This window comes from Mesoplodon densirostris, chromosome 14 (genome assembly GCF_025265405.1).
Source record: "Mesoplodon densirostris isolate mMesDen1 chromosome 14, mMesDen1 primary haplotype, whole genome shotgun sequence".
Classification (NCBI taxonomy): domain Eukaryota; kingdom Metazoa; phylum Chordata; class Mammalia; order Artiodactyla; family Ziphiidae; genus Mesoplodon; species Mesoplodon densirostris.
In genome coordinates, this window is record NC_082674.1 from 53,090,909 (window position 1) to 53,109,116 (window position 18,208).

The 18,208-nt window shown below is 36.1% G+C and overlaps 1 protein-coding gene across 3 annotated transcripts in view; it reads left to right on the plus strand.

The window, feature by feature from the left end:
• Window positions 1–18,208, plus strand: part of EHBP1 (EH domain binding protein 1) — a 343,930-nt gene that overhangs the window by 52,660 nt on the left and 273,062 nt on the right. For all 3 annotated transcript variants that reach the window (XM_060117415.1, XM_060117412.1, XM_060117414.1), the window contains exons 3-4: window positions 5,254–5,311; window positions 14,603–14,698. In XM_060117415.1, coding sequence (XP_059973398.1) covers window positions 5,254–5,311; window positions 14,603–14,698 — 154 coding nt within the window. The remainder of the gene's footprint in view (window positions 1–5,253; window positions 5,312–14,602; window positions 14,699–18,208) is intronic.

Genomic DNA, 18,208 nt, shown 5'->3' on the forward strand with positions numbered 1-18,208 from the left:
AGAAATATCCTATGATATCGCTTACATGCAGAATCTAAAAAGAAATTATACAAATGACTGTATTTACAAAACAGAAACGGACTCACAGACTTAGAGAATGAACTTATGGTTACCAGTGTGGGAAGGATGGAGGGAAGGGATAGTTAGGGAGTTTGGGACTGACATATACACACTACTATATTTAAAAAGGATAACCAACAAGGACCTACTGTATAGCACAGGGAACTTTGCTGAATGTTATGTGGCAGCCTGGATGGGAGGGGAGTCTGGGGGAGAATGGATACATGTATATGTATGGCTGAGTCTCTTTGCTGTGCACCTGAAACTATCACAACATTGTTAACTGTCTATACTCCAATGTAAAATAAAAAGTTTAAAAATAGAAAAGTAAATACAATGAAATTTAAAAATTTAATTGTTTAATTCTGTCTGTTCATATGTAATTCCAAACTTAAAAGTGCTATTTTATTTTAAATAACTCCCCCTCCACATTTAAATAATTCCCCACCATACAGTAATATAAATTCATTGTAGAAAATACAGAAAAGTATATTCTTTAAATGACATGTAATTTCATTTCCTAATAGTAACCACAGTTATCACAGGTTGTGCCTGGAGTTGGGTAGAACTCAGATTTTTCAGTGGAACTCAGGCAGTGTGTCTGTGTACATTTTATGTGTATGTATATAAAATGTTTATATATGTAAATATCTGTATATAAATATATGTGTGTATGTTTATATATCTGTATGTGTAGTGCTACCTGGTTACTTAGGCAATGGGGTAGAAATGTTAAGTACCTGATTGTACTTAAGTACTTAAGTACCTGATTTACTCTCTAAAATCTGGGCTCTATCAGGTTGTCTTGACTTTTTTGATAGAAAGTTATATAGGTTCTTTGGTAGTTGGATAAAACTCACAATTGCTCTATCCCTGGCCTCTTGTGAGCACATAAGTAAATATTTAATGGCTCTTTTCTAGTACAGCATGGATGCTTAAAATATTAATTGTGGTCAACCAGTTGTGTGGTTATTGGTGTTCTTCTATGAGAACAATAACAGCACAGTTTTTTATTTTAGAACATTCTGCCTTGCTTTGTCCCTGATAATGTAAAGGTGGGCTGATTTCTAATGAAGACATTATAAAAATTGGACATGACTCAGAATTACAAAAAAGTTTATTCATCTCTGGAGACATTCTCAAATAAGTAATTTATGTTATATTTACATACTTGGAACTTCAGGCATATAGGTTAGGAGACCACCCTTCCTAATTTTTTACAGTAAGTGGCTTCCCTTTTCTGAAACACAAGATCAGAACGGGTTGAGGGGAGGGAGATGCTGAGAGGCCAAGTTAGGTGGAGGCAACTGTGCAGGTGGCACTAGGACAATATCATGGAGGGGAGACACCCTCACTGCCATCACAACTAATACCTCACTAATGTTCCAAGTCGGGAGGTGTGGGGATTGCTTTGCACTCTCCCTTCCCAGGAGATTCCAATGTGCAGCCAAGGTGAGGATGCTTGCAAAGCTCAAATGAGCTGCAGAGAGAATGTATTATGTAACGACTGGCTTTAGTTGGACCTCATCAATTATAATTAACCAATTGGGAATTCCTGGATGAAATTTAAGGTTCATTCAGTAGTGAATGTACATCGAGCCTCAATCTTGTACCAGATTCTTATTAGTTACTAGGAATAGAAAGATAAATAAGATATGGTTGATAAAGGAGCACAGTCTAGTGGAGGAGATAGAAATAATAACAAATAATGTAATACAGGGTGCATAGGATATTAAAAAAGAGGTGTCTAGGGTTTTACTGGAAATACATTAGAAGGAGCAGTTAATAACTCTGTCTGAGGTTTAGGATGTGGGATGAAGTGGGAATGAAATGAGAAATGGTCAGGTTTTCACAGAGGAAGTGATGAATTAAGAGTTTATCAGGTAGAAAAGGAGAGAAAAGAGGAGGTTTTAAAAAAAGTTTGTAACATGCAAAGATGTGAAGAAATTGAATAAGTGTTCAGGGGTTGGTTGGAAAGCAAGATGCCTTTGAGATAGTTGTAGGTTTTGCATCTAGAAAAGTAGATCAGAGTCAGGTGGTGCAGTGCCTTATAAACCACATTCAGGAATGTGGATGTTATCTTGCATGCTGTGGTCTCACAGGGTCAAATGCATACAGGGACTAAGTAGATCATCTTAAGAGTGAAGCTGGTCAGATGTGAAGCAGTTGATAGCATTGGAGGCTCTAGTAATCTGGATAGCATGGACCTTGTTTAAAGGCATTTAAGTAAGAAATGTTTTTTAAAGTTTAAATTTAAACTAAAATGGAGTACTATTTAGGTCAAATAAATCTGTGAAATTCAACCTTCAAGTGCCAGTCTGTAGTACCTTCAGTATAAGAGCCCAGTAAGGATAGTAAGGAAAATCGGTAAGATCTTTATAGCATTTCTAAAGAAGTATTGCAGAAATATAATTAAGAGTTGAGGTTGGGCTGGAAATGTGGAGGTGAGAACATAGTAAAAAGGTTAGTGTAGTAATCTAGGTAAAGTGTTCCAGCAAGCCACCAATGCTTTCAAATAAGGTAGCTTGCACTGGTTGGCTACTCAGTCCCTCTGCTGTTAAGCTGCCATCATTGATCATACCCTCTGCCCAGCTCTGTTGTCATGTTGCTATACTGCTCCCCATCTTCATGTCATTTGTCCTGTTCTACTTCTCTGTGTGTTGAACAAGGTTTTGTTTGTTTCTCCATTGGTTCAGATTCTTAGATGAACACTCTGATGTTTCATAGAAACTTTCTTCTATTTCATCTGTAATATAGCACTTTGGCATCTGGCTCCTGCTCCCAACATCTCACGCTGGAAAGATTCACCAAAGCAAGCTACTGGTTTTTACAATTGTTGTCTTCAAAGACTGACACTCTTTGGGAACTGGTTTAGTCTTGGGTGGAGAACCACCATTTTTCTTTTTTATACTATGCTGGTTACTATCACCATCAGAAACACACTGCATTTATTTATTAGAAGATGCCTTGATGAAATAGTTTCATTGGAACCTTACTTTTGTTTTTTGTCTACTCTTGTTTTCTTCAGGTCCTATCACCGAAAATGAACAAGTATTAACACTTTACCACATTTATATTGCTTCTTGCATCCTCCTCCTTCCTGTATTTAGCTGGGTTATATAGACTGTAAACTCTTAGTCTTTTAGGTCTAAAACCATTTCTTAAATGGTAGTTTAGCCAATATGAAACTCCAGGATGGCATCTATTTTCCCTTAGCACTTGAAGATCATTAGCTTCATTGTATTTTGGGCGCTGTTGCTGCTAAGAAGTTGCTGTCATCATAATTATGCCTTTGCTGGTAACCTATCTTTTCTTTTATGAATTTTCTCTTTATTCTTGCTGTTCTGTAGTTTGATTGCAAGGTATTTAGATATAGATTAGTTTTTTATTTATCCTGTTTATTTGTTAATATATATTTTCAACCTAAGGACTCTTATCTTTATTGGAACATTCTTAGCCTTTTCTCCTTAGTATTGCCTCTGCCATTCCCACTATTCTAAACTTCTAGAATTTCTTTTTTCTTTTTTTAATAAATAAATTTATTTATTTATTTGTTTATTTATTTATTTTTGGCTGCTTTGGGTCTTTGTTGCTGGGCGCGGGCTTTCTCTAGTTGCGGCGAGTGGGGGCTACTCTTTCATTGTGGTAAGCAGTCTTCTCATTGCGGTGGCTTCTCTTGTTACGGAGCACAGGCTGTAGGCACGCGGGCTTCAGTAGTTGTGGCACATGGACTCTAGAGTGCAGGCTCAGTGGTTGTGGCGCACGGGATTAGTTGCTCTGCGGCATGTGGGATCTTCCCGGACCAGGGCTTGAACCCGTGTCCCCTGCATTGGCAGGCAAATTCTTAACCACTGCACCACCAGGGAAGCCCTAGAATTTCTATTAGGTGTGTGTACTTCTCAATCTATCTTCTATGTCTCTTACCTTCTTTAAAAATATTATCACTTTATTTCTCTGTACTACATTCAGGGTCAGTTCCTCAGTAATATTTTTCATTAGACAACTGTCGCTCTTTGGACAGGTTTCTAGGTAAATCACTGAATCAGGAGTTTATGGCTGGTGACCTTTTATAATATATGTATGTAGGTAGGAAGGTAAGTAGGTAGGTAGGTAGTTAAATAGGAGGATGGGTCATCTGCTGATAATGAAAGATACCAGGGTAAAATGAAGGAGACAGAGAAAGTGGTGAAAGTCACTGAGATAAGTAATATCATTCATTTCTTGGTTAAAAAGCTTTTATCTAAGATTTTTAAAAATAAAAATCTAAGTAAAAGAACTGATAATCATAGTTTTTATGTTTTCCCTAAGCATTAAAGAGAACTTAGTTGTATTAGCTGAAACTGTGAGTTTGTTTTGTTTTTAACTTTATGTTGGCAGAAGATAAAGAAGAGAGGTATGAGAATTAGAAGACCTGTATTTCATTTGGTCTTGGTTTTGCCAGAACTTTTGATGAGTTATGTAACTTTGCCAGAATTTACCTTGCCTATTTTTTGGTATTATATTGTTTTTATGAAGATAGTTGAGATGATTGATTATAAAAAGGTTTTGAAAACCATAAGCATTGGTCATAAGATACAGAGATGCAAGAGTAGTGTAAACCACAGATTTAAGTTATTTGGGAAGTATCATTTTTATGCTTATTTTCTCTAAATTAAAGTGGATAATGTGTTAGAAATATAGTATTGTTTTAAAGGAGATATATGTATGCTTTTCTTTTCTTTTTTTTTATTGTGGTATGTGGGCCTCTCACTGCTGTGGCCTCTCCCGTTGCGGAGCACAGGCTCCGGATGCGCAGGCTCAGCGGCCATGGCTCACGGGCCCAGCCGCTCCCGGACTGGGGCACAAATCCATGTCCCCTGCATCGGCAGGCGGACTCTCAACCAATGTGCCACCAGAGAAGCCCCTGCTTTTCTTTTTAAAATAGTCTAAGTATTTTATTTTACTTGGTTTGTCCCAATGAATTTACTTGGTAAAGTATTTTTAGAAAAACATGTGGATGAAATATTAGTCATTTAAATTAGATCATATCTGTATTCAACATCTATATATGAATAATTTATAGAGCTTTATTGTAAGTGCAGCGGTTCTATGTAATCTAAAGCAGATGATTTTTTGTTCTTTTAAAGGCGCTAGAACTAAATTTTATTATTTGATTTAAGATAAATTATACGTAATCTTTTTCTTGTTTGGCAGGCAACCAGATAAACTGGTGGTAGTTTGGACGAGAAGAAGCCGAAGGAAGTCTTCCAAGGTTTGTCTGTTTTCTAAATTTCTTACCCCAATGTTGAATTTGACTTTTGGTCAAATTATTCAGCTTCTCTGGTCCCAGTGAAGAATATTTTAAAATATTACTTGATATTTTGGGTTATTTCTTATTATCTAATGTACTAAAATGATTGATCAGGTGCTGTATGTAATCTTGTTACTGCAGTTCCTAAAGCAGGAGCCAGTTACCTGAGTTTTGATTTTGGATTTGGTATCCTTGAATAACATAATAGTTATTTAACTTCTCTGTGCTAGGATATCATGAAATAATGATTAAATAAATATCACTTACAAAATTATACCTAGGATTACTTTATTCACATTCCAAGAGGATGAAGTTAGGACACACATAAGGAATGATGAGTTATCTGAGTCCATTGCTGGGTTACTGAAGAGGAGTTGGATTTTTCAAAGGTTTTAATTTTTTGTGCTTATGGCTTTGTGGGGAGTGGAACAGAATTTTATTTATTTATTTATAATTTAAAAAATTTTTGGCTGTGTTGGGTCTTCGTTGCTGCGCGTGGGCTTTCTCTAGGTGCGGCGAGCAGGGGCTACCCTTCGTTGCGGTGCATGAGCTTCTCATTGTGGTGGCTTCTCTTGTTGCAGAGCACAGGTTCTAGGCATACGGGCTCAGTAGTTGTGGCTCACAGACTTAGTTGCTCTGCGGCACGTGGGATCTTCCCGGAGCAGGGCTCAAACCCCTGTCCCCTGCATTGGCAGGTGGATTCTTAACCACTGTGCCACCAGGGAAGCCCAGAACAGAATTTTAAAATGTTCAGTAACAATTCTAGGTATTCTAAAAATTCCAATCTATAGACAAGTAAGTATGAGTATATTTTAATAAGCACACAATAACTACAAGCATGTTTATTGAATGTTGGTTTTTCCGTAAGTAGACTTATGTAAAGAAAAATTTATTCATTTTAACTGAAATTAAATTTTAATTTAATTTAATTTCAGAATTAAAAATTTTAAGGTCATCTTTTTAGATTTTATTTTTATTGAATTAAAATTTATATACGGTATAAGTCACAGATCTTAATTACACAATTTTATGAGTTTTGATTAATATATAGTTATATAATTACCACCCTATCAAGATATAGACTATTTTCATCACCTTTTTCCTTTGAGTCCTCTTCCAGTCAATTCCCAGTCCTTAGAGGCAACTACTATTTCGATTTTTCTATCACCGTAGGCTATTTTTGCCTGTTCTTAAATTTCACATAAATAGAATCATGCAAAAGTACTTTTTATGTCTGGTTTCTTTTGTACAGCATGTTTTCGAGATTTATTCATGGTATTGTGAATATTGGTAGTTAACTTTTTTCATTGCTGAGCAGTATTCCATCATGTGCATATACTGCAGTTTGATTTTTTATACATCTGTTGATGAACATTTGATTTGTTTCCAGTGAATATTCTGAGTATTCAACTATTGTGAATAAATCTGTTGTAAACATTACTGTTCAGGTATATTGGGGGACAAATGTTTTCTCTTGGACGAATAACTTCGAATGGAATCAATGGGTAATAGGGTACATACATTTTGAACTTTTAATATACCCCCACCAGCAATATAGGAAAGGTCCAGTTGCTTCACCTCATGAATAGCATTTTCTTCAAAGCATACGTTTGTAGTTTGGGGGCATTATATTTTGGACATGTAATATTTTCTTATCTATTTACGAGAAGGGGTTCTAAAAATAGACTTAGGGTCTTCTGTCAGTTTTGCTCAGTGGGTCTTAAGCTTTTGTGAAAAGGAACAATATTAGGTCATCCACTAAGTATGATAGAAGAATCTGAATATAACTATAAACATTAGAAATCGACCCTAAATGTTTTTAGCTATCAACAAAAAGTGATTTCTCTCTTTTAGAAACTAGATACTAATTGTTTTCTTAAAACATTATGAAGCATAATGAAATACTTTAGATTAAAGGTTAATTCAGAATACCCATATTTGAAATTAAGTATACTTTTAATTACATTTTTGAAAGTCAGTCAAATAACTTTTAGGTCCAGATTCTATTTTATATTGTATCAAATATTGATTGAATCCAGATGGTGAAATACAAACATAGGCTACAGGTTGATTTTTCTCGAAATATAATATTTTCTAGAAGGAACTATTTCTTTTTTTTTGTTTTTTTTTTTTTGCGGTACGTGGGCGTCTCACTGTTGTGGCCTCTCCCGTTGCGGAGAGGCTCCGGACGCGCATGCTCAGAGGCCATGGCGCAGGCTCAGCGGCCATGGCTCACGGGCCCAGCCGCTCCACGGCATGTAGGATCTTCCCGGACCGGGGCACGAACCCGTGTCCCCTGCATCGGCAGGCGGACTCTCAACCACTGCGCCACCAGGGAAGCCCGGAACTATTTCTTATTGGACTAATTTTCCAGTTGTGATGCTCTTAATATTTCAAATCCCTTCTGGATATTTTAGAATCATTGTATTTTCTCTTGAAACATTATAGGTGTACTTTTGAAAAGTTTATGAGAACTTACAATGTGTTGTTTATTATAGCATATACATAATATGTTCATGTATATGTGAAATGCTGTTCTGTAAATTGTTCACAACAGCTAAATAAGGACATAAAAATCAGTTCCAGAAGCTATGAAATAAATGATAATGATATTGTTGTGAAAATTAAACAAATAACTTTTTTTTTTTAATCTTGAGAAGCTTGAGATCCATGGCATTTTGGAATTAAAAAAAAAAAAAACTGTCCCCAGCTATTATTTTTTAAAATTAGCTATCACTTATGTTAAATCCACAGACTAGAACCATTGTTTTCTTCTGAAAGACTCTTCTGTTTTCTGACATTTTTTCTTTGAAATATTTGCTTGGTAAGTCCCATTGAAATCACTTAGGGGGAAAACAGATTTCTGCAACCATTGGCCAGAAAATAGTCTAGTTTTTACTTTAACTGTGTTTCTGGCAAGAGTTTGAACTACACAGTAATTAATTTTCTTTGGTTATCTGTATAAGTTATTATTTATCTTGCCTGATTCTGAGTATATCTACCTTTTTAAAAAATTATTTTATTGAAGTACAGTTGATTATCTACCTTTTTTATATTGGTGGATTGAAATTTATAACTGACACCTGGATAACAGATTAGACAGTAAAATAATAAAGCACATTGCCTTATTTAATTTAAAGTTTAGTTTTCAGTTTATTGCTCACTTTCTTTGGGTACATGTCTATTTTTCTAGTTAAATATATAAAGAACTCATTGCTGAATCATTTTTTATCAAGAAAATAATAACCATGAGTAATTATCCCAATATGCAGCTTCCCCACCTCTTATCCTCAAGTCATGGCATTTATAACAGAGATTTTTTTCAGGCTGCAGTTGATTTGTATATGCTTAAGTAAATTATTTTTCAGTACAGTGTTTGACAATAGTAAGCAGGGAGATTGTGATAGACAAGAAGAATTATGGCAGAGTAGTCTGTTGCCTTAAATCTAGTTTTCTAAATTTAAACTCACAGAGAGATGGGAGAGTTCCAAAGGGAAACAAGAGCTTGAAAGTCCTCACCAGCTTTTGGATGGCATTACCACCTCTACTTCCCTGCTCTGTGGTTGTGCTGTAGCCTTTATCAATGTGCTGTGGTATCATGAAGGGGTGGGTATAGTTGTAGAGCTTTGACTTATGACCATGATGTGGACAGCTCTAAGGTAAATTTATATGTGACATCTTAAACCTATGGGTAGATGCAGTTTTTTTTTTTTTAATTAATTAATTTATTTTATTTTCGGCTGTGTTGAGTCTTCGTTTCTGTGCGAGGGCTTTCTCTAGTTGCGGCGAATGGGGGCCACTCTTCATTGCGGTGTGTGGGCCTCTCACTGTCGCGGCCTCTCTTGTTGCAGAGCACAGGCTCCAGACGCGCAGGCTCAGTAGTTGTGGCGCACGGGCTTAGTTGCTCCGCGGCATGTGGGATCTTCCCAGACCAGGGCTCGAACCCGTGTCCCCTGCATTGGCAGGCGGATTCTCAACCACTGCGCCACCAGGGAAGCCCCTAGATGCAGTTTTATAAATTGAAAATCATCAATTTAAAAACTAAATGACAGTTATAAATTTTCAGTGAAATATTTTGATTCTGTAGGAATCAGAAGTAACAAGTGAATATTTACTGTGTGTTTAGTTCCATATTAGGTACAAGTCTTTTAGGTAAGATACGATATGAAATAATTTGAAAATAAGGCATTTTATAGAGTCATTACTCAAAATTGAGAAATGTGACCTTTTCCTTAGGTCTGCCTTTGCTAAAGGATCTGTGATATGATTAAAAAGTGAAAAAAGGGCCTCCCTGGTGGCGCAGTGGTTGAGAGTCCGCCTGCCGATGCAGGGGATACGGGTTCGTGCCCCGGTCTGGGAGGATCCCATATGCCGCGGAGCGGCTGGGCCCGTGAGCCATGGCCGCTGGGCCTGCGCATCCGGAGCCTGTGCTCCGCAACGGGAGAGGCCACAACAGTGAGAGGCCCACATACCGCAAAAAGAAAAAAAAAAAAAAAAAAAAAAAAAAAGTGAAAAAAAATATGAGTGGAACTGGATAATGTGGCTTCATCCTTTCTGCCATTAACTGTACTAGGATGCTGGCAAATGATTAAATAACCTGCCTTTCCTGACTCTACTAAGGAGCTCGCTAAATAGCTGTATGTGTTTTGTACCAAACTATTTTCTAGGGAAATCCTTTCTGTTACTCTGAATAAAAACTGATCAGGGTTCTTGTAGTGCTGATGAGTGCCAATATGAGGTGCTTTTTAAAAAATAAAGTTCTTAAGAACCTAAATTCCCGTCTCAGTTGATTTGTACAGTTAGATGTTTAATACCGCAGCTATTTTTAGTTACCTGTATTAGACTTTTCATTCTTTTTCTAGCTTCAGGTTCTTTAATTCTGTTTGAGGTAGAAGTTGTAGTAAGCTCTTCTGACTAGGAACACTTTTTTTTTTTTCTTCATGTTTGCTGCTATATACATCCATAGTTTCCTCTCCAGCAAAATTTACTGATTCTGTTTTCTGCCTAGTATATAATAATTAGCTAACATTATAAAGCTGGCATTGCCAGATACTCAGCTGGACTAATTGATATTGTTACACTGTCCTAACTTAGCTAGGTGTACAGTCCCTAAAAAGACTATCAGAAAGCCAGAACTCTGTCTTAGTTTGACCTTTTCTGTTGCTGGGAAGAGATGCTGGATAGAATGGTCAGAAAATGGCAGCATACTAGCAGCTTGGGAACTAGCACCTTTCCATCTCTTTTTATTAAAAAAAGAAAGAGGGCTTCCCTGGTGGCGCACTGGTTGAGAGTCCACCTGCCGATGCAGGGGACACGGGTTCGTGCCCTGGTCCGGGAAGATCCCACATGCTGTGGAGCAGCTAGGCCTGTGAGCCATGGCCGCTGAGCCTGCGCGTCCAGAGCCTGTGCTCCGCAACGGGAGAGGCCACAACAGTGAGAGGCCTGCGTAACGCAAAAAAAAAAAAAAGAAAAAAGAAAGAAAGAAAAAAAATATTTTAATTCATTAAGCAGATTGTATTTTTGTTTGTTTATTGGTCTAGTTACCATTCCCTGATCCAAGACTGAGAATTTAAAGAGGTCATTTAGAGGATCAGCATTAGGATACGTGAGGAAATTGCGTGGTATCACCATCTTCTAACCCTGCCCAGTTGTTAGTTGGTCTCCACATTCCTTGCTTTTCCCACTCTTGACCTCTGTGTCATATACATAAATGTTAAGACCTTCGGGATAGAAGACTATTTTCTTGACTACTGTGTGAATCAGAAATAGAGTTTGTTATGATGTCGGTTGGGTGAAGAACTCTGAACTTGAAAATCATGGAGCTGGTTCTCCTACTGATTATTAGTATGGCTTCAGGCAAGCCATTTACTCTTTAATTGCTTCAATTTCCTTATCTGGACCTGGTTTAGATCTCCTAAAGATATTTTCAGGCCTAAAATTCTTTGATGGTCTTTTTTTTCATTCAGAATTTTACAAAAACTCTATCTTTTCTGCCATGGCTAATAAGTAAAGTTCAGTTATTATCGTCTTTTTTTTTTTTAAATGTATCGGGAGACTATGAAAATATAATTATGGGAAGTTTGAAGAGACCAGAGAAATTGCTTGATCTACCATGACAATACATGAGAATTAGAGTTGTCATAAATCTTCAGAATTAAATATGTAGTCTATGTAGAGTTTTGATAAAACACTTCCTAAGATGGGCAGCAATTTACTTTTCAAAATGGATATTGTTTACTTTGTGGAGTTTTTGTTCTAGGACTGTCAACAGGCATAGAAATAGGCAGGGGAACAGAGGAATCCCTGGAGATGTTTTTTAATCAGCAAAACTCAGTTCTTTACCTTTGGCTATGGTGTGCTAAGTCTCTTGTGAGTCTCTACTTCCCTTTCCTCACCTGAAGTTTTGTGATCTGGGGGCAATGAAGAGAGAATAGAGAGGAAGTTATTGACAGTTTAGCTGGAGTGGGAGTAGTTTAGTGCTGCTAAATCTATATCTTGTGCTGGTATTTTATCTTTTATTGAAGTATAGTTAACTTACAATATTCTGCTGGTATTTTAACTAATAAGATATGATAAGATTTGCACGGACATAAGTTTCCATGATCTTGATCCCTTCTCGGTTCCACTTCCTGGGTTCAAATCCAACTTTTGCCCCTTACTTGCTGTGTGATCTTGGGCCAGTCTGTGCCTCAGTTTCTTTGTGTGTTAAATCTGCTCCCTGACATGCACCTGCACTCATATACTTTAGCTCCTTTCCTATTATGGAAGAATCGTCTGTGCTCCGAGCAAAGGCCAATCTGTCTCCTTTTGTACTGTTAAGGACATTACTCTAGCAATTATTTCTCTTCTGCATCATTAAATTTTCCCTCTTAACTGGATATTTCTCATCAGCCTAAAAATATTTTTCTCTTATTTAAAAAATTCTCTTCTGACACTATTTCTCCCACTAGCACCAACCTATTTCTCTCTTTCTCTTTCAGCAAAACACCTCAGAGGAGTTGAATGTACTTGCTAGCTTAGTTTCTTTCTTCCTGTTCTTTCTTGAATTCATGCTAATCCAGTCAGGTGTTTACCCTTGTCACTCTACTGAAACTGCTCTTGTAGGTCAGTAATGGCTTCTGCTTTGTTAAATCCAGGGGTCATTTTCCAGACCTCATCCTATTTGACCTGTCACCAAGATTTGGGACAGATGATTGTTCCTTTCTCCTTAAAACATTTTCTCCACTAGAGTTTCAGAATACCACATGCCTCTGCTTTTCTTTCTGCTTTATTGACCCTTCTTCGCTGATTCCTCCTCATTTCCTGGACCTGTTATTGTTGTGCTCCAAGGTTCAGTTCTTAAGCCTTTATCTCTCTCTCTCTTTCTTTCTCTCTTTCTTTCTCTCTTCACTCCCTTGGGATCACATCCAAGTTTTAAGTATCACCTGCGTGCTGATGATTCCCAAATTTATAACTCCCGGCACATACATCCAGCTGCCTATTTAAACACCTACACTTGAATATCTAAAAGGCAACTTAGATGTAATGTGTATAAAGCTGAGTTCCCAATCTTATTTTCCAAACTTGATCCTTCAGCAGTTTTGCCTCATATCTGTTAATAGCAATTCCTTTTATGTACTTGCTCAAGGGCGAAAGCCTTAGAATCAGCCTTGGCTACTTTCTTTCATACAATCAGACAGAAAACCTTATTGATTCTATCTTGAAACTATGAAAAAATACATGGAATCTGACTACTTTGTACCACTTTTCTACCACCCCAAGCCAAGTCACCATTAGCTCTCCACAGGATTATTGCAGTAGCTTACTGGTCTCCCTGTTTCCTCTCTTACATCTGAAGCCTAGTCTAAATACATTTGCTAGAGTCAAAAAACATAACTTCATCATTCCTCTGCTTAAAATCCTCCAGTGGCTTCCCATCTCACTCAAATTACAAGCCAGAATCTTCGGAATGGGTTGCCAGAGCTTCATATGATTGGGCCCTCCGTGATTTCTCTAGTCTTATCTCCTGCTGCTCTTCGTTTTGACCACTCTGCTCCAGCCACATTGGCATTGTTGTTATCTAACTGCCTCAGCACCTTTCCAGTTGCTGGTCCATCTCCCTAGAAAGCTCTTCCCATGTTTTATAATATCTGATTCAACTCCTTACAGTCTTCTCTCGTCACCTGCTCATTGACACTTTTCTCTGCTTAACCTGTTGAAAATTGTTACTTTCTCTTGCCCCTTCTATCCTTCTTCCCTACTTTCATTTTTCTCCACAGCGTTTCTCTCTACCTAACATGCTGTCTGTTTTACTTAATTATTTTGTTTGTCTGTCTCTTCCTATGATTCTGAAAACTCCACTAAGGCAGATTTTTTTTTTTTTTTTACTACAGTTCCTAGACAATGCTTGGCAGATAGTATCAATTGAGTGAGTGAATGAGTGAATGAATGAATGAATAGTAGCTACCTCATAGGGTTCTTATGCAGATTGAATGAGTTAAACATAAGTAAATTCCAAATATGGACTGACATATAGAAAGTACTTCTTAAGTGTCAGCTTTTATTACCACCTTCATAGCATGTCCACGGACATGAGAGATGAAGATGAGATGAAGATTTAGTTGAGCTGTCTTGGTATACCATTATGCATTAGCTTTGGCTGGAAACACCACCACAACGGAAGACCTAGAGTGGTGACCCCCACATTTCAGGGGGTTCCTTAGGGAGCCTTGATAATCAATATTTACAAGGAAAATCTTTAAAATTATAGGCACTAGAAACATTAACTGTACAAACTGCTTTCTTCTTTACTTGACCCAAATAAACATTATGGTTTAGTGGGAAATGATCTTAAATGCAGACTATACAATTAATTTTTCCTTTTAAAGAATGAATTTGCCCTTAAGTTCCTAAATCACCAAGTAATTTTAAAAATGTTTCTCCTAATAAGGTTTTTATTCAATGCTAAATAGCTTTTGAAAATATGAGGCACCTCATTTTTGCATCTTCTTGTGTGTGTGTGTGTGTGTGTGTGTGTGTGTATGTGTGCGTGGGAGAGGGTAAAGGTTTGTTTACAGATAGTAATCTGTAGCTACCATGTGATATAACCGTCATAGCCCAAGTTTAATGCTTGAAAAGTTTTATTTGACTAATCATTTTTGTTTTAGGGAGACAGATCTAATGGATAGTTAAATAAGGTCAATATATTTTTGTAAATTATTAACATTGCATTTCCTGTACTTCAAATTGAAGCCATTATTTTTATTCTGGTAGGCTCATAGCTGGCAGCCTGGAATAAAAAATCCATACCGTGGTGTTGTAGTGTGGCCTGTTCCTGAAAACATTGAAATCACTGTGACACTTTTTAAGGTAAGTTCCAGTTTTATAAGTTATAGGATTTATTATATCATCATAGTTCTAAATGACGGAATATTTCAGTATTCATTGTTCTATACATTTGGGTGCTTAATGTGCAGTAAGGACCTTAATGTGTGTTATTTTTAGAGATATAGCAATTTATAACAATGTAAGGATATCAGGGTGTTTCATGATCTATAAAGTCCAAATAATTTGGGAGTCTTTTTGAACTTATTCCAATTAAGATCAATTGGAATAATTCTTTTACTACTTCTTATATTCTACCCACAGGGAACTTTAAAGTGCTTTTTCTGTGGAAAGCTGAGGTTTGTGGAATTCTTAGTCCTGACCCTCAGTTTGTTAGCCTTGTTTGACTAATAACAAGATAGGTTTTTAAATTAGTATATGATAAATATTTTATTGATGTTAATGTAAGAAGATAAGTTTAAAATTGATTTTTGATAAATATTTTATAAATGTTAATATTTTATAAATACTATAGCTTAAAATAAAAATTCTGATAATAAATTACAAGTGCAGGTCCAAAAACATAGCTGTGCATATAGCTAACTCTTTTTATATATGTTTTTTCTTGAAAGTTTTCCTTATTTCTTAACATTATAAAATAGTCCTCACACATATGACAGTTATGCACTAGAATATTTACTTTCCTAACCAGTTCCTTACCTGCTCAAAAAAAAAAAAGGTGGAGACAAATATGTCTCCGTTTCAGCCTTCTTGAAAGTGGTGCAGTTAGGAAACAAATGCTTTATTTCTTCTTTGAATCCTTCCAATTGTGTTGACGTTACTTTTGCAGAAGGACAGAATGAAGGAAGACATCTCATTAAGCACAAACATAAAGTTTGTGAAAATCCACTAAAATACTTTAGGATATGAAATCTAAGTTGAGCAAAGTTATATGGCTTAGAGTGTGAAATCACTGTGTAAAAAAATACTTTTGATTTTGTAATCCAGTATATTAATTCATATGTTCTGGAACTACTGCAGGGATCAATAGAACAAAACAGTATGATGAATGTTGATGTACTAACCCATGAATGGGACACTACTTTTAAATGCTCTGTTTCATAGATACTCTATTTTATCAGAGATTCTTAACACTTTATGTATATTTTATAGTTTTGATATTATTGTTATTGGATCCTTTATAGTTTTGATATTATTGTTATTGGTATTATAACTTACTTGATTATGCTTATCATGTATACACGATACTTGATGTGTTTGTCCAGGGAGAAATAAGGGATGAGACTGTAGCTGCTCTTCCTTTTTTTTCAGGAAAGATCAGAACCATCCTGTTACCCTTTAGTCAGCTGTCCTAAAAGCCTATTATTAAACCCCCCTTAACCATACCTCTCCTAATGAAATGATATAGTAAGATTGGTAGTTAACAACAAGACCTTTAGAGTACTATTTCATTTAATTCTTACAGCAACCCTAAGGTTCTGTAATTATTCCCATTGTGCTGATAAGGAAACTGAGACTAAAGAAGAAGGTAACTTGCCCAGTCACACTGTGATTTAGCCCTGGGGTGGTGGTTGTTTGTTTGTTTTTGATTTTGTTTTACATTGTATGGCCTGTTCTGTAATACAAACCACTCTGAATATAGATTACAACAGCAAAATCTCTGACATGCTTGAGGAAGACTTTTAAGTAATCTCTTGTGTGTTTTTGATTCAGTCTGTTTATATTGGTAAAGCAAGTGAATGGACATAGTTACACAACTTTAAAAATAAATGATGATAGAGAACAAGGGGTTAGAAGAGAGCCAATAAATGGCTGACAGCCATGTGTTTGGGCAAAGGATATGCACTAACTGAGTGATTCTGAGTTGAAAGTGGCTGTTGAAATGTGTTACTTGGAGGATTAGGAGGGGAGTGTAGTTTTCAAGTGCTGATGAGAATGTTCAGCATATCCTATCACTGACCTCTTATGTCTTTAAGTGTTAGTCTGTAGGGGAAAAACCCAAATACCCCTTCCTCCCCATTTTGCTGTATTACACACATTTCTCTTCAATTGTGCTATGGAGGCAAACTTGTGACCATTTAAAATACTTAAATAAATACTTAGATAAATAACTTTATCTTCCTGACTCTATGTCTTCCCAGAGTTCCACAGAAAAGCAGAAAAGTAAAACAAAATAAAATAATTTTTCATTCTTTCATGGTAATTTTTTTGGATCTTGCATTTAAAATATTCAAGTGGAAAACTCTTTCTTGTTTCCCCCTTCCTTTCACTTAAAGTCTCACAATTTACTTAATCCTGAAACTTGTAAATAGGAAAGGACTGCTCTGAATCCTTTTTGTCCTAGGTATGGTATTCACAGAGTTGTGCTCATAGACAATGTGCTTTTTTAAAAAGTTATCAATATATTTCATTTTTCTCTGACTTAACCAGAAATTAATTTCTTTAGCCTGCATGCTTGATTTTGATTTTTAAATTTGAATTAGATTGAAAGTAGCTATTTCTAGTAAATGAAAAAAAAAGCCTTTTAGGGTTTTGAGAAGAAAAACAGCGCTTTAAGCCATTTTCAATTTTTCTCTTTAGTGTAATGATAGTAAAAGAGACACTAGAGGGTAGAGAGTAGGATATAAAGAAGACAATTGATTCAAGCTAGAAACAATTTTTACTACAAATGTTTTTGTTTAGTCAATAATTAGTTAATTGTGTACATAGTCCAAAATGAACATTACTGTTGCTCCTTTACATCTTTTTAGTGACTTTGCCCTATCAGATGTGTCCCTTGGTCCCATTAAAATTATTCTCTTAAGGGTAATATATCATCTCTGTTTCTAAAAAATGTTGCATCAGCTTTGAGAATTAATGTATATCATATATAAGTTACTGTTCAATATTTGTTAATTTGTAAGATATATATTCATTAATTCATTCATCAAGTATTCTTGAGAAACCATTGTGTGCCAGGTACTTTTCTAGGTCCTGGGGACACAGAGATAAAACTGAATCAACAACAGGGCTAAAAGCCAGACAGACCTGGCTGTCTTATAATCTATTGCCTTTTACCTTTACTTATTCTAATATCTGTGGAAATTCTATACAATCCCACCTAGTCCAAATGCTTCCTCACTCATCAAGCTTTTATTGTTCATTCCTCTAAGAAATGTATTGTCTTCTAATCTTTAGTAAAACCATGTATTTCATTCATCGTATATGTATTTATATTAGTTGTTTGTCTTCGAAGGCAAGGACAACTATATTTGAATGCATATAACACCTCTACAATTCCTTGTATAATAAGTAGCTAATAAATATTTATCAAATACTTGCAAAAGTATGGCTCATATAGAAAAAAGCTGCATTTGGTTGTCAGATCTGTTACCCTTTCTCAGGTTTCTGGTGGTGGAGGGCGGATGGGGGTATCAACATCCAATTTGCCATTTTGTGTAGATTATGAAGTCCTTTGCAGTACTTCGAAATTCCAGATGTGTATATAACCTCTGCACCAAGAAAACCTTGCCTCAAGTGATACTTTGAGTTTAA